The sequence below is a fragment of the Cydia splendana genome, chromosome 27 (genome assembly GCF_910591565.1).
Source record: "Cydia splendana chromosome 27, ilCydSple1.2, whole genome shotgun sequence".
In the NCBI taxonomy this organism is placed as follows: Eukaryota; Metazoa; Arthropoda; class Insecta; order Lepidoptera; family Tortricidae; genus Cydia; species Cydia splendana.
Window position 1 is genome coordinate 2,210,871 of NC_085986.1, and position 14,877 is coordinate 2,225,747.

Genomic DNA, 14,877 nt, shown 5'->3' on the forward strand with positions numbered 1-14,877 from the left:
TTCGGACGAGTTTTTGGAATGATCATCGTTTCTATTGGTGTATTTTTTTATCAAAAATATTTTATTGTTAACATAATAATTAATTAAGTTTATTACAAAGTTAGATACATACATTATTGCACAATTAGGGAATTATCATAAGTCTAAATTAGCCTGAGGCATTGTTCCCAGGCCCCAATTTCACATCGGTGACAGGTGCGGCGAATTGTAAAATCACTGTTGCTGACGTCACAGGCATCCATGGGCTACGATTACCACTTACCATCGGGCGGGCCGTACTTCTGTTTGCAACCATCATTGTATTATTTAAAAAACTTTATTATATCGGATAAAAACAGATATTTCTCCTGCGATGTTTCTGACAATTGTCAAAGATTTAGAAGAATTGTAGGTAATTCTTGACAGGTAATGAGTTATATGTCGGAATTTCGTGACAATTGTAGTGTTTCTTGTGACAATTGTCATAAACTTAGCAAGAGAAATATCTGTTTTTTTCCGATATCATAAAGTTTTTTTTAATAATACAATGATGGTGGCAAACAGGAATACGGCCCGCCCGATGGTAAGCGGTAACCGTAGCCCATGGATGCCTGTGACGTCAGCAACAGTGATTTTACAATTCGTCGCACCTGTCACGTTGGTGAAACAGGGGCCAGGACACTGGCCGCGTTCCCCCTCTGCACAGTGGGGCTGAGTTTTTGTGCAAAAATAATAATACCTACCTAATTCCAATTGCCGATTTCTTTGAAAACTAAATTGCCATATATATGACGCTGACGTCACACCACGGAAGGGGTTTGCCAAATGTGACGAGGAGGGGGGAGGGATCAAACAACCTAGAAATTCGTGTGACGTATTTTATGGATGACCCCTTAGTTGTGTACTACACAGAAACCCATATTTCTTAGCACAATACCGGCGCTAACACTTCACGGTGCAGCGTGACGTCATAGGAAAACTAGCTATATTGTTTGAGGTATAGGAAAATAACTAAGGATTTACATTTATCCTGTACCCCTAGTCCCTAGTTCGTTTTTTAGCATTAGAAAAAAGGTAAACAATCTTGATGTGTGTTTTATTTGAAAAACACGTTTTAAAAATAAGCCACGGCAAATATGTAACAATTATGAATCCAATACGATCATTTATCGTCGGGTGACAAGCAAAAGTCACTAACTAACACCGTTGAAATTATTGGACAATAAACCGTGTTACAAGTGTAATAAAGTGCATTGTTACTTTAATTTTTTGATAGTACTTAGTGACTTGCTTGTCACCCGACGTTATATTCTTCTGCTTTCATAAGTAGTTACTGATTTTTAAAAAGCGTTTTTCAATTAAAAGACATGTCAAGATCGCTTACCTTCCTTCTAATGCTAAAATAAACGAACTATAGTGTATACAGGGTGATTCAGGAAACGTGAGCAGGACTAACACTGCGCATTTTGTAAATTATAAGCAACTGTTTCGTATCAATATTAGTGAGATTGACGTTAATTTTCTACTCATTTTGAAAAAAAAATTTTTTTAAATTTATTTACGACATGTATGGTCGCCCTAAAATTAGAATACTAAACTACCGATATTCTGTGTCAAATTGAATGTTATCACTGTCATCACGGTCTGGTTACTTTTGAAAACTCGTATCTCACTCAAGTTTGTCAGTTTATTTTCTTCGTAATCAAAATGCTGTCATTACGGTTAAAGAGTTTTATGTTTATTAATTGGGTCTTGTAGGGTAACCATGATTGTAAAGAATTAACTTTGCCCTCACCAAAATGTAAAAAAATAGGAAGAAGTGTGGTTGTTTCACCTAAATACGACGGTGATCGATCAATTATCAGTTACTGTGTGTGCAGGATTAGTCCTGCTCACGTCTCATGAATCATCCTGTATAAAGTCATCATTCGATAGCATTACGTGACGTACGCGTTTGCGTTAAGCGTCATTTTGTATGGGATTTTGAGTTTCCAAAACGTCCCGCTTGGCGCGCTGTTCAAAATCCCATACAAATATAGACAAACGCGAGCGCCCGTCACGCTATCGAATATACACATGCAAATCAAATGGTTTTGAAATTAATTACCATAGGTACTTACCTACTTACAATGCAAAAAAAAAACCGGCCAAGTGCGAGTCGGACTCGCACACGAAGGGTTCCGTATAGGGTTACCAGATACAAGTTTTGAATTTCCTGACAAAATTCCTGATTTCCGAATATTTTTCCTGACATTCATATTTTTGACTAGGGAGGGGGGGTGTAGCCGTTAGCGATGGCCACCCAATTGAGCCGATAGCCGCGTTTTATTAATTTAAGTTTCATTAAATTTATTATTTGTATTAATTTAAGAACATAAAAAGGTACTTTATAAATGAGTCTATCAATTCAAAAAATTCCTGATATTTTCGTGTTCGGTCCCCATTCCTGACAAAAGGCGAAAATTCCTGACATGTCAGGAAAATTCCTGTCATCTGGTAACCCTAGTTCCGTACCATTAGGTACCTATAAAAACGGTCACCCATCCAAGTACTGACCCCGCCCGACGTTGCTTAACTTCGGTCAAAAATCACGTTTGTTGTATGGGAGCCCCACTTAAATCTTTATTTTATTCTGTTTTTAGTATTTGTTGTTATAGCGGCAACAGAAATACATCACCTGTGAAAATTTCAGCTGTCTAGCTATCACATATCACGACATACAGCCTGGTGACAGACGGACGGACGGACAGCGGAGTCTTAGTAATAGGGTCCCGTTTTACCCTTTGGGTACGGAACCCTAAAAACGAAATAACCCAAAAGGTAATTAAATGTACCTATTGTTTTAATTCCGCAGAGATACCAAAAATACTTAATAACAATACCTAAATTTAGCCAAAAAGAATTTTACCGATAATATAAGAAGACTTTACCGATATGTTTTTCCAACCAACTTTATTTTGTACAACTGAATAATTTAAAACTAAACAGTAAGGTCACGAAAACAGCTACATTCTGTCATAATTCTAAAAGAGCTTATATTATGTTCGGGTTACCGCGTAGGTAAAGTATATCTATTATAGTTTGTATCTTTAGGTATTTACATAAAAGCAGAGATATATATAACTCCGTATAAGATAAATAAAGTCTAAGAAAAAAACGTGCCTCGGACGGCCAAGGAAAAGTCATTCTCGAATAGATGGCGCCATTACCTTTGGCCTATTCTCGGCTAGATGGCGTTAACGACACCGTTTGGTATTTAACAATTTTAACACATATCAGTGAAAGAACATGGGTCAGTATGGAACAATAAAAAATAAGAATCATTTATCCGTAAACATATTTTGATTATTTTATACATTTTCAATTTTATTTTAAGTTTTAATCGTGTGTCGATAGATGGCAGTAAATGTACCGTGACTACAAAATTGACAATGACAGGACCCCTCTATGCTATCTATTCTCTTTGATAAAAGTAAACAATTTGTACATTTTCGGGTAGTTATAACATTTATTGGTTAACCAACAAAATACAAAACCGCCTGGATCAGTCACTGAACGACCTGACTTTAACCTACATCATTTGATCATGTAACGTTTTCATCTAACCTCAACCGGCTTAGCCATTTGAGGGTAGATTTTGTTTACTTTTATTTATACCTAAAGAACACAGAGAAATGCAGAGATTGTATGTGGGAAGATATCTTTAAACAGAACTCTGACCTTTGCCTATGTAAATAGAATTCAAATTGGCTTTTACCTACCTGTATTTTGTTCGGGCACGCGCTATTATATTTCTTGGTAAAGTCAATGTTGACATTACGGAAACGGACAAAACTCGCTTTTATAAGTTTTGAGGCAGTTTCGTATTATTGTAGAGATAACTACATTAATTATTCAATATTGTTAGCATTTACTTGTAAAAACAAGTGGACAACTAGTTTGTAAGAACCTTTCCTGCCGCTGCCCTCCGGCCGGAAAGCATCAACTTTCGGCCCGCTGCGCTAAACGAAGTTTCCGCTTTCCGGCTCCGTCGAACAGAATAACAGTATACAGTCTTCTTCTTCCTCGCGTTATCCCGGCATTTTGCCTCGGCTCATAGGAGCCTGGGGTCCGCTTGACAACTAATCCCAAGAATTGACGTAGGCACTAGTTTTTACGGAAGCGACTGCCATCTGACCTTCCAACCCAGAGGGGAAACTAGGCCTCGTTGGGATTAGCCCGGTTTCCTCATGATGTTTTCCTTCACCGAAAACCGACTGGCAAATATCAAATGATATTTCGTACATAAGTTCCGAAAAACTCATTGGTACGAGCCGGGGTTTGAACCCGCGACCTCCGGAATGAAAGTCGCACGCTCTTACCGCTAGGCCACCAGCGCTTCAATAACAGTATACAGTCAATATATGAATTTCTTTACCTAAGAGGTGATTGTGCTAAGAAATTCCTAGTCGTTTAAGGAAGTATGTGGAAAACAATAAAAACCGGTATTGCTAGCTGTTTCATCTAAAGGGGCCCACTGATTACCAGTCCGCCGGACAATATCGGCCTGTCAATTAATAGCAAAATTAGGGGCCCACAGATTACCAGTTCGCCGGACGATATCAGCCTGTCAGTTGTTCGGAACTGTCACCTTTTGCGCTTAACTGACAGGCTGACATCGTCCGGTGGACTGTTAATCAGTGGGCCCCTTTACAGCTCCGAACAACTGACAGGCTGATATCGTCTAGCGGACTGGTAATCTGTGGGCCCCTTTAAAGTCATCGCCCTTACAACAGAAATGTCTATTACCTCGCAGTGTAGTACAAAGCGCCATTGATATTAATAATTTAATAACGTATTGACATGTCATACTAACCATCGTTGACCATTATATATTTGCAATAAGGATTATTAATTGTCAATATATAAACAGTGACGATACATATAAATGTCGGCGGCCGATCGTTAGATCAGCCAGATCGTAATGTTCCTGTGTACATAATGTTTTGACGATAGTCAACTCAAACCATAGGTAGGATAGGTTCGTTAGGTTGCTTCAGATGCCTGAAGGGCAACTGCCCAGAAATAGCGGGGCTCCGTCGGCTCAGGAAACAAGTCAAAGATTTTCACGTTTCAGTATATGCCTAGGAATTTCACGATATGCCTGATGTTACGATCGGCCGCCGACATAAATAATAGCATTCTGCAGTAGGAAAGTAGAAAACGGTTTGCAACTTCTGCCTTAATACTATAACCATAGAGTTCGCTCGTTAGCTAGTGACACAATTAATGTATATTCTGCCACTTCTTCCTTATATGATCGTGTATGAATGAACTATATAGGGGGCAGCACAGGAGCCATAAGATGTTTGACGCGAGGCGTAAATGTGAAGTTTATGCTTCCGATGTAGCCCACGAGATGGCAGAACCTACTATGCACAAGAAAACGTACGAGAACGGTAGATGGCAGCACTTGCTTTGGCAATGTACATGTTTATGTTTCCGATTCAGGCCACAAGATGGCAGACCCTTCAATGCGCACAGTCCCTATTCCCCTGACGCATTGACTTATATCTCAGGACTGGCCTTACGGGCTCTAAAAATGGTACTAGTTCAGCGGTGTCACTCACCAATTCGAGCCAATCGTGCAGTCTAACGCAACTAAATAGTTGCGACCAATCGCGCGCGAGATGCGAACTCATCAACCAATCGCGTTGTAGCGGTGTCACACCGCTGTACTGGCCCCATTCATGCCCCATTCTTATTGACCGTAAGGCCAGTCCTCGAGGCATAGAGTGGTATTCGTGTCGCTTGTATACGCAGTTTTGTGCTAGTCATTTTCCCAGTGAGCAAAGTGGGAATTTCTATAGCGTTATCTCCCTTGGGTTTCACGATGAGTCATCACTCATTAGCCGACATGGTTAATGTAGCAAACCCATTGCTAGTTAAAATAAACGAAGTGCTATAGTAGATTGTTAACCAAGGGATGAAATAAGGCACTCATTTCTGCCGAGGTAGTTTGGCGCTTGAACGCAGTGCAGAGAGCGCCAAAAGTCCGAGGCTGAAATGATGCCTTTCACCCGAGTTAAACACTCTAATTTTCTGCACACCTTATAGAACAACATTGATGCTCTTTCAGAGCATGAGAAATGAGAAAACAATTTCTATAGATCAATTAAGATACGGTGAAACAATTTAATTTCCATACCATTTCTTACAAACAGCAACACTATTAAGGGGCTATCCGAGGTTTTCATTAATTTTTGACAAGTTTTGAATCGTATCTCCTACTTTTGCACTACATCAGGCTTGGCTCACTCCGCGATTTCGTCGCTTTGCAACAGGTAGCTACAAGTACATCCGTTCCACACCAATTTAGGTGGCTAGCCATAAGCCGCGCGTGGCGCTGTCGCCACCTAGCGGCCATATCTGTCCTGATCGTAACAGACGCGTTTTGTTACCGAGTGAGTCTTCTGTACCTAGTACTATTATTTATTCTGTGACTACAGATATAATTATAAGACAAACGGCTATCGGTTCTTCAATCTTTTATCTCCATTTTTGTCCACCGGATTTTGAAAGAAATGGATACTTCTTTTTTTACAATTTTTTCAAACATTGTCTAAAAAAACACTTTTTCGTAACTAGATTGCTGTGAAGGATCTTACATATACCAAATCTACTTATTTGGGTACGTCTTTGACGTCTCGTAAAACGTGTCTAGGGTTGTAATTTTAAACTAATTAACACAAAAGTTTTGACCAGAAACCAGTTTTTTGGCCTAAAATTGTTCAACTTTGATGCCAAATATCTCGAAGACAATGAACTTTGAAGTAAATATGGGATACTAATACTGCTTAAAGCCGTTGCTGTTAATATGATAAGCTACAAAAAACATACGAAAACTAAGGGATTCAGATCGAAGGTCATTGGCTTGGGGGAGCCCCTTAACGAAATTGGTACAATATTTACGACGTCTTACTGATTTATACTAGTATACCAAAGGATCTAGACTCGATTGAACACTCGAAATCCCAATCGATTCGTCACAAATCGATTAGGGAATCGTTTAACCGTGAAGCGGTTCTTGGAAGATCATTACAAATGATGATGACTGTGTATTAAGACTATGACATAATTAAACTAAGCGGATGAAAGTAAGAGCGAGCGACTTGCAAACCGGAGGTCGCGGGTTCAAACCCCGGCTCGTACCAATGAGTTTCTCGGAACTTATGTACTTACGAAATATCATTTAATATTTACCAGTCGCTTTTCGGTGAAGGATAACATCGTGAGGAAACCGGACTAATCCCAATAAGGCTTAGTTTACCCTCTGGGTTGGAAGGTCAGATGGCAGTCGCTTACGTAAAAATAGTACCTATGCCAATTCTTGGGATTAGTTGCCAAGCGGACCCCAGCCTCCCATGAGCCGTGGCAGAATGCCGGGGAGGATGTGTTTCTTTACTTAATTATGAACAATTGAAGAAAATACCTTTGATGGAGAAAGAGACTATAGTTTAGTAAACGTTTCCTGATTCAATATTTATTTGCATAACTTTTGCTTTTGAAAAAGTTTTGTAGGTTTATTTCAAAACTGCTGTAAATACTATAATGAGTCATTCATTATAGTATTGTCGATTCTTATAAGACTGGAAACACACTAATGACTAATCATGATTTCATGATTAGGTATAATTGTTACTATTCATTTGTCCAACTGATAGTCCATTGTTTTATCCATTGTTAGGGTTCCGTACCCGAAGGGTAAAAACGGGACCCTATTACTAAGACTCCTCTGTCCGTTTGTCTGTCACCAGGCTGTATCTCATGAACCGTGATAGACAGTTGTAATTTTCACAGATGATTTTCTGTTGCCGCTATAACAACAAATACTAAAAACAGAATAAAATAAACATTAAGTGGGGCTCCCATACAATCACAAACGTGATTATTTTGCCGTTTTTTGCGTTCCTACGCAGAAAACGGCAAGGATGGTAGGGAACCCTTTGCGCGCGAGTCCGACTCGCACTTGGCCGGTTTTATTTTATAGTTCGTGTCATTCACGGTGACGAGCAGATTTCTCAAATATAACCTTTAATTACATGACAATACGAGTCAAGGCACGCGTCACCGTGAACGATACGATCTATATCAGATAAAATAAATAAACTGATAAAATGGGGCATAATATATAAAAAGGGACCTTACTGTCGATGGCGCTTACTCCGCACAGCGTCGCGCGGCATTGAATTGATATCGTTGGCATCGTTAATAATGGCGTAAGCGCCATCGACAATAAGGTCCCTTTTCATAGATAACGTCACAAATAGGCTTGGCGCCATGAAAAGCAATGTTTTACTTTTAGAATATACTAGCGACCCGCCCCGGCTTCGCACGGGTTACACAAAACCTTAAGAAATTACACACCTAAACCTTCCTCTAGAATCACTCTATTGATTGGTGAAAACCGCATGAAAATCCGTTCAGTAGTTTTTAAGTTTATCGCGAACATACGTACACACAAACAGACAGACGCGGCGCAGGACTACGTTCTGTAGTGGCTAGCTCATAGATTTTGGAGGTAGGTATTAAGTACGTTCTAAAAAATGTACATGTACAAAACAACATTGAAATGTACAAACAGCAACACTCCTACCTGTACATCGGTGGACCTTATTACAAAAGGCCACCGATGTACAGTTAACAGTGTGGGCGAAGGTACTTAGTTTTTTCTTGTAAATGAATATAATTTTTAATATTATATTTACAAGGGGTCAAATACAAGACCTCTCATCTTGAAACCGGTTAAAACATCATCTTCTTAAGTTAGATAATAGATTTTTTGTTCAATTTGAGAATTATTACCAACGCAGTGATATTATTATTAACTTTAACGGGACTTAATTGCGTATACTTAAGTTTTAAAATTACCTCTGACGTTTCGAGGACGGCATTGTCCTCTTGGACTTGAAGAAATCTTATAGGTTAAAAAAACCGGCCAAGTGCGAGTCGGACTCGCGCACGAAGAGTTCCGTACCATAACGCAAAAAACGGCAAAAAAATCACGTTTGTTGTATGGGAGCCCCACTTAAATATTTATTTTATTGTTTTTAGTACTTGTTGTTATATTATAGCGGCAACAGAAATACATCATCTGTGAAAATTTCAACTGTAGAACCATAAAAACAGGCTCATATTGATTTGTACTACCTACAGAAGTAGTGCATACTTAATTGTTTTCCATCGTATTTTCTCGGAAACGTTCGTCTTTGTCATGCTACTTCAATCAACCTCAGTATTTTTTGTACCGAGGCTGACTGAAATAACAAGACACGTTCGTACGTTTCCGTGAAAATACGATGGAAATTAATTATGCACTACATATGTATAGTCTTAGTTAGAGGATATAACCAAACGGAGACGCCATGTCTCCATGTCTGTAATTTTCGGTACAAAACAGTCTGCCGATTTTTGCGGGGGAGGAGCACGTCAAATGTATACGTAACGTAAAAATAGCCATGTCAGATAAAAGTCATTCCATACAATGTGTATGACCATTGGCCGCCTATTTTCGACAGAGGGGAACGCCTGTTATTAGCTACTCCTTTTGGTTATAACCTCTAAGGTAGTCATATCTACCCCGTTGTTTGCCATTTCTCAAACTTCAACATACCTGCATTACAATATATGTTGTAACTGCATAATGCCATCACACCAACAATATTTACACGATTCTGATCTTTATTCCATGGACATAAGCTCTACAGATATCATGTGAAGATAAGATATCTAATGTCAATAGTGTACCATCACCGGCCACACCGTTAACTGCACATCGTTAGACCTTATGCCTTCTGTAATAAGGTCCACTGATGTACAGTTAGGAGAGTTGCATTTTGTACTAAGGTACATTTTAACTGACAGTTATAGTACCTTATGGTAATGATAATAAGGTTCACTAGTGATCAAGGAAGCGTTGCAGCTGGTATGTGGGAATAAAATTGATCGCTTCGCTTATCTGAGTATTTCCATGGTATTAACTATGTCGCATGCTGTTATCTATGTCGCAATAATTATCGTTTAGAGAAAATTACTGGCCTATTACATGGTATAATAATATACTCCGCCTGGTACTCTATTCCGAGATTCGCGTATGACCTAACTGACACGGGCCTACGTCATCATGCTGTTTACAGGTTCTCAAACTTTAAAATGTGGGAGAATTTTAACCAACGGTGAAAATTATTTTAACGGCATTAATTTTAAGTTATTCATGTAGAAACATAGTAAAATAAAACAAATCTTATGTATTAAATTAAATTTTATTTATCTATACAAGACAAACGTTTGAAAAACTAATTCACAGTTACACATTAATTACCAAGCTTACGACGTGAAAAGTTTGGAAAACACTGCGACTGCTGACACTGAGCGAGAAGGAAATAACAATTAACACGCGTTCGACAAGGATGACGGTCAGGGCATGAAGTTATCTAGATCCGAATTGTCAAATGTGACAGCGGTATCCTGTGTTGCCAGTAATGTAAACAGAATTACCCGAACGTCTGAAATTTCTTTCGTGAATCGGAAGATATTGCTAACGAATAATTAAAAATGACGTGTTATTGTAAAATTTAAGATAAAATACATATAAATGAAAATTATAATATTATAAAGAAATATTTTAACTTATTAACCATAGGTATAATGTACCCATGTAACATGTTATGTTGAAATAAAGTGGCAATGTTATTGTGACGTAGGCCCGTGTCACTCTGGGAATAGAAGACCATGTTTTATTAGACCATGGCCTATTATGGATGGCGTTATACACGTGACAAAATATCCGTCACTTTTTAACAGAGCGCGATTGAAAGTGATACCGTTTTATCACGCTGTCACATAGACAAGGACGACCATCATATCCTTACTGAAGATTCAACATTTTGGGATTTGCCGTTCCGTCACAGAATAAGTAATAGTAGTACTATTACTTTCCGTTCAGAAAGGAAACTTCCTACAAAACTGAAGTTTGACAGCGGTTCAGGGATGAATCATGCTGTCCCATTCTTATGTATGGTAGGGTTGTCAAAATTCAAGTAATTATCGTATCTGTGGTGGTACACGCAAAGGGACGTCAAGTTGTGTCAACCCTAATAATTGCTCGGAGCAATGCTGAGCCGAACGGAGCCGAGAATGCCTGAAAGGAAGAGTTTCGCACCCCTGGTTCCGTAAGGCTTAGAATGCACTGCGATTCATTTCTTGCGGTTTCAGAATTGCAAAAAGTGTAATGCATGGCACTCTTAATAAGCGCACGCACGTTCAGGACTGAAACCGCAAGAAATTAGGACTGAAAACGCAAGAAATTAGACTGAAACCGCAAGATATTAGACTGAAACCGCAAGAAATTAGGCTGAAAACGCATGACATTAATCATAGTGTTTTCTAAGCCTAAGTCTGATTAGGGAAATTCTTTATTTTTTGAAAGGGTCCCAGTTAGTCTCATTGTCACCATGTCAAGATATGATTATAGATATGATTACTAGCATTTTCAAAATAGGCGAGCAGTTATAGATATTGTTGTGAAACACTATTTAATAATAATAAGTTACAGACATAGATATCTAGAAACAGATAGACTACTATCTATCTAATACCTTTAAATGAGCAATTCTTGTTTATTTATATGTTATATTTGGTGGATCTCAGAAACTTTTTATATGTTTTCCGAGCAAAGCTCATCTCCCATATATTAGTTTATTAAAATAATCCGAATTAGGTAGGTACTTCTAAGATTGCAAGAAAGTCGAAATCACACAGTTTGCAAGGTCTACAGTTCACAAAACCACTAAAATTACAATTAAATCTTCACTTCAGGATCACATTATAAATAATAATGTTAGTACAGTTGTCATATCATTTCAGCATCTATTCAGAAGTCCATATCGATGCTTAAGAATCAATATCATATCACAATATCATATCATATCATTTATTCCATTGTAATCATGTTCATTTGTACATTTGGTCTTACATTTGGCAAGTAGGTACATGATACCCTGCTAGGGTGTACAATATAGGATTTTAACTTATACCTAATTTTAATTTCAAGAAATATTAAATGTCAAAGAAATAAATAATAATAAATTAAGACTAATACATGCATAAAAGATATTCACATAATCATTAATAATCATAAATCATAGTCATTCTAAAAAATAAAATTTAACAAAAACATATAAAAATTAAAATAAAATTTATAAACTATCATTTTACATAATCAAATTTTCATCATTAAAAAAGTCTTCCAACGAATAATAACATTTTTCTAATAACATATCCTTTAACTGTTTTTTAAATAATTTATCGCTAATTTCTATATTCAGGAACCTAAGCACTCTATTCATTATACGCACACATCGACAGTAAGGGCCGTTTCTTACCATACCTAATTTGGAGGGTGGCAAGAATAGTTGAGTACCGACTGGTTTGCGATTTGGTCTTGAGTTTTTTTATCTCAAACAACTGAAGGTGACTTTTCACAAATAGTGCCGCCTCCATTATATATATGGAGGTAACAAATAATTTAAAATTTAGACAATTATGGCATGCTATTCGTTATTTTTTTCTGCACCTAACTGCATTAAAAGGTAAAAAACGTCAAAAATGTTAGACAGTATTGATTCTTAAGCGTCAATATCAATGTTTTTTATTGAATTAAGTATTTTTTTGTCACCCGGAAATTCCCATCTCTGGTACAACCTTAACATGTGGTATATTTTATTTAGTTAAGAGGCAATATAGGTAACTAATAGCATAAATAAAGTACCTATAACTAAACAATAATAATAGGTAATAGTCTATTACCTGAACATTAAGACAAGCAATGAAGTATTGTTTTTGGTTTTTGCAAAGTGTAAACCTTAGAGCATTTAGTAACTGGAGATGAGACTGAGATGAGACTGGAGAGAATATTAAAGATTGTATCTAGGTTTAAGAAATTGTAATGCTATTAATATTTTTTTGAAATAAACAGTTATAATTCTTAAAAAAAAATTCTTCTTCTATGTCTGTCAATTTTTGTGGGGGAGGGGATGTCAAATGTTTTGTTATTCCTACATGATTTCTATGTAACGTACAAATAACCATGTCAGTCCATACAAAAGTTTGCACAACTGTGCAAGGTTCTCGGCAGAGGGGTAAGCTCTAAAAGGCGACTCCAGTTATTAAACGCACTAAGGTGTAAATAAATAAATGATAGAAGTAAAAAGATAGTAGGGTCTGTGCGGAAAGAGAAGAGTCGTAGAATGTATGGGCTCCCCTACATTTCAAGACTCTTCTCTTTCCGCACAGACTCTAAGCGCCGCTTGCACCATCCCGCTTACCCGGGGTTAAGCGGTTAAACCATTAACCCAGTGTCAAATTGTACTGGTAACCATGGTAAATCCAGTTTTAACCGGTTAACCCCGGGTTAGTGATTGGTGGAAGTGGCCCTAAGAGGGTTATGAATGTAAACATTTTATCTTTAGTCATGGTTTTTGTAACTTTGTAATAAGTAAGTAACACAAGTTAACATCCACAATACAAACTCGTGAAAAATTTCCTAATGTTTGATTTAACCGTCTACTCAAACCATAGGCGTCTACGAAAACGAGATAAAAAAAAACCGTCGTCTAAAATTACACATTTACGTCATACGAGTAAACAATGAAAATAACATTCTTCTCAACGGAGTTTTCAAGATTTCTACCGTTAAAAGTGATAAACTCACCTTTCCATTGATTCCTAGACCGAGTACGGTATTTGATATATCGTAATCGTCTGTAATAGGCGTAGTTTTCGGTTGCCTCGTACTGTTATTCATGTTTAAAGTTCGTTTACTGTTTCTAAACAACTTTTCCTGCTACACACATGTGATTGTTCACTTATAACAGAAGATTCGTCACTGGCACCGTATTTAATCTTGCACTTACTCACTACACTCGCGTGTGTTCAATGAACAATTATTCGGTTGTAAATTTTTATCTAAATTCGTATGGATGACAAACACTCGTTGAGCAATCGCTGTCGTCACTGTACTACGCTACCACAGACTATAATAATTAGAAATACTACAGCGTGAACTATGAGTAATTCAACAAAGCTACCAACTGCGACGCAAAAATATTATGAATGGCATAGACAAAATTATTCGACCCCAGTGACATCTAGTGGCGAGTAGCAGAATTGATTTTGTATATGAATGGCATTTATTACCTAAAGTAGCTCAGCTAAATACTGATAGATGTCCTTAATTTCTGTAACCAGTAAAATAACCGGTAAGAGCTTTTACCAGGGGTGCGAAACTCCTGACTTCGGTCAAACTCGGCTCCGCTCGGCTCAGCATTGCTCCGAGCAATTATTAGGGTAAGGCTGTGCTTTTACCACAGAATAATTAATAGTACTACCGTACAGAAAGGAAACTTCCTACAAAAACGAAGTTTGACAGCGGTTCAGGGTCGAATCATGCTATCCCTTTCTAATATATGGCACTATCCCTTTCGGCTATTTAGGGTTGTCAAAAATCAAGCCATTATCTTATCTGTGATTATGTTATCTGTGGTCGTGCACGCAAAAGGAAGTCAAGTGGTGCCAACTCTAATAATTGCTCGGAGCAATGCTGTAGGGCTACCGCCAATACCGAAAATCGTCAATTGCGGGCATTTTTCTCTGTCACTCTAATTACGCCTTCATTGGAGTAAAAGAGTAAGATCCCCGCAATTTGCGAATTTCGGTTTTCGCGGTAGCCCCTCTGAGCCGAGCGGAGCCGAATTTGACCGAAGTCAGGAGTTTCGCACCCCTGCTTTTACACTTGGTTTGCGCATTGGCCGATCCGATATCGTATGTCAGATGACCCTTGGAGGAGAACCGACGTTAAAA

The 14,877-nt window shown here is 37.9% G+C and overlaps 1 protein-coding gene across 1 annotated transcript in view; it reads right to left on the bottom strand.

Moving 5' to 3' along the window:
• LOC134803754 (MAP kinase-activated protein kinase 2) overlaps positions 1-14,048 on the bottom strand; it is a 41,347-nt gene extending 27,299 nt beyond the window's left edge. The window contains exon 1 of the mRNA XM_063776590.1: positions 13,730-14,048. Coding sequence (XP_063632660.1) covers positions 13,730-13,822 — 93 coding nt within the window. The 5' untranslated portion in view covers positions 13,823-14,048. The remainder of the gene's footprint in view (positions 1-13,729) is intronic.
• Positions 14,049-14,877: the final 829 nt, after the last annotated feature.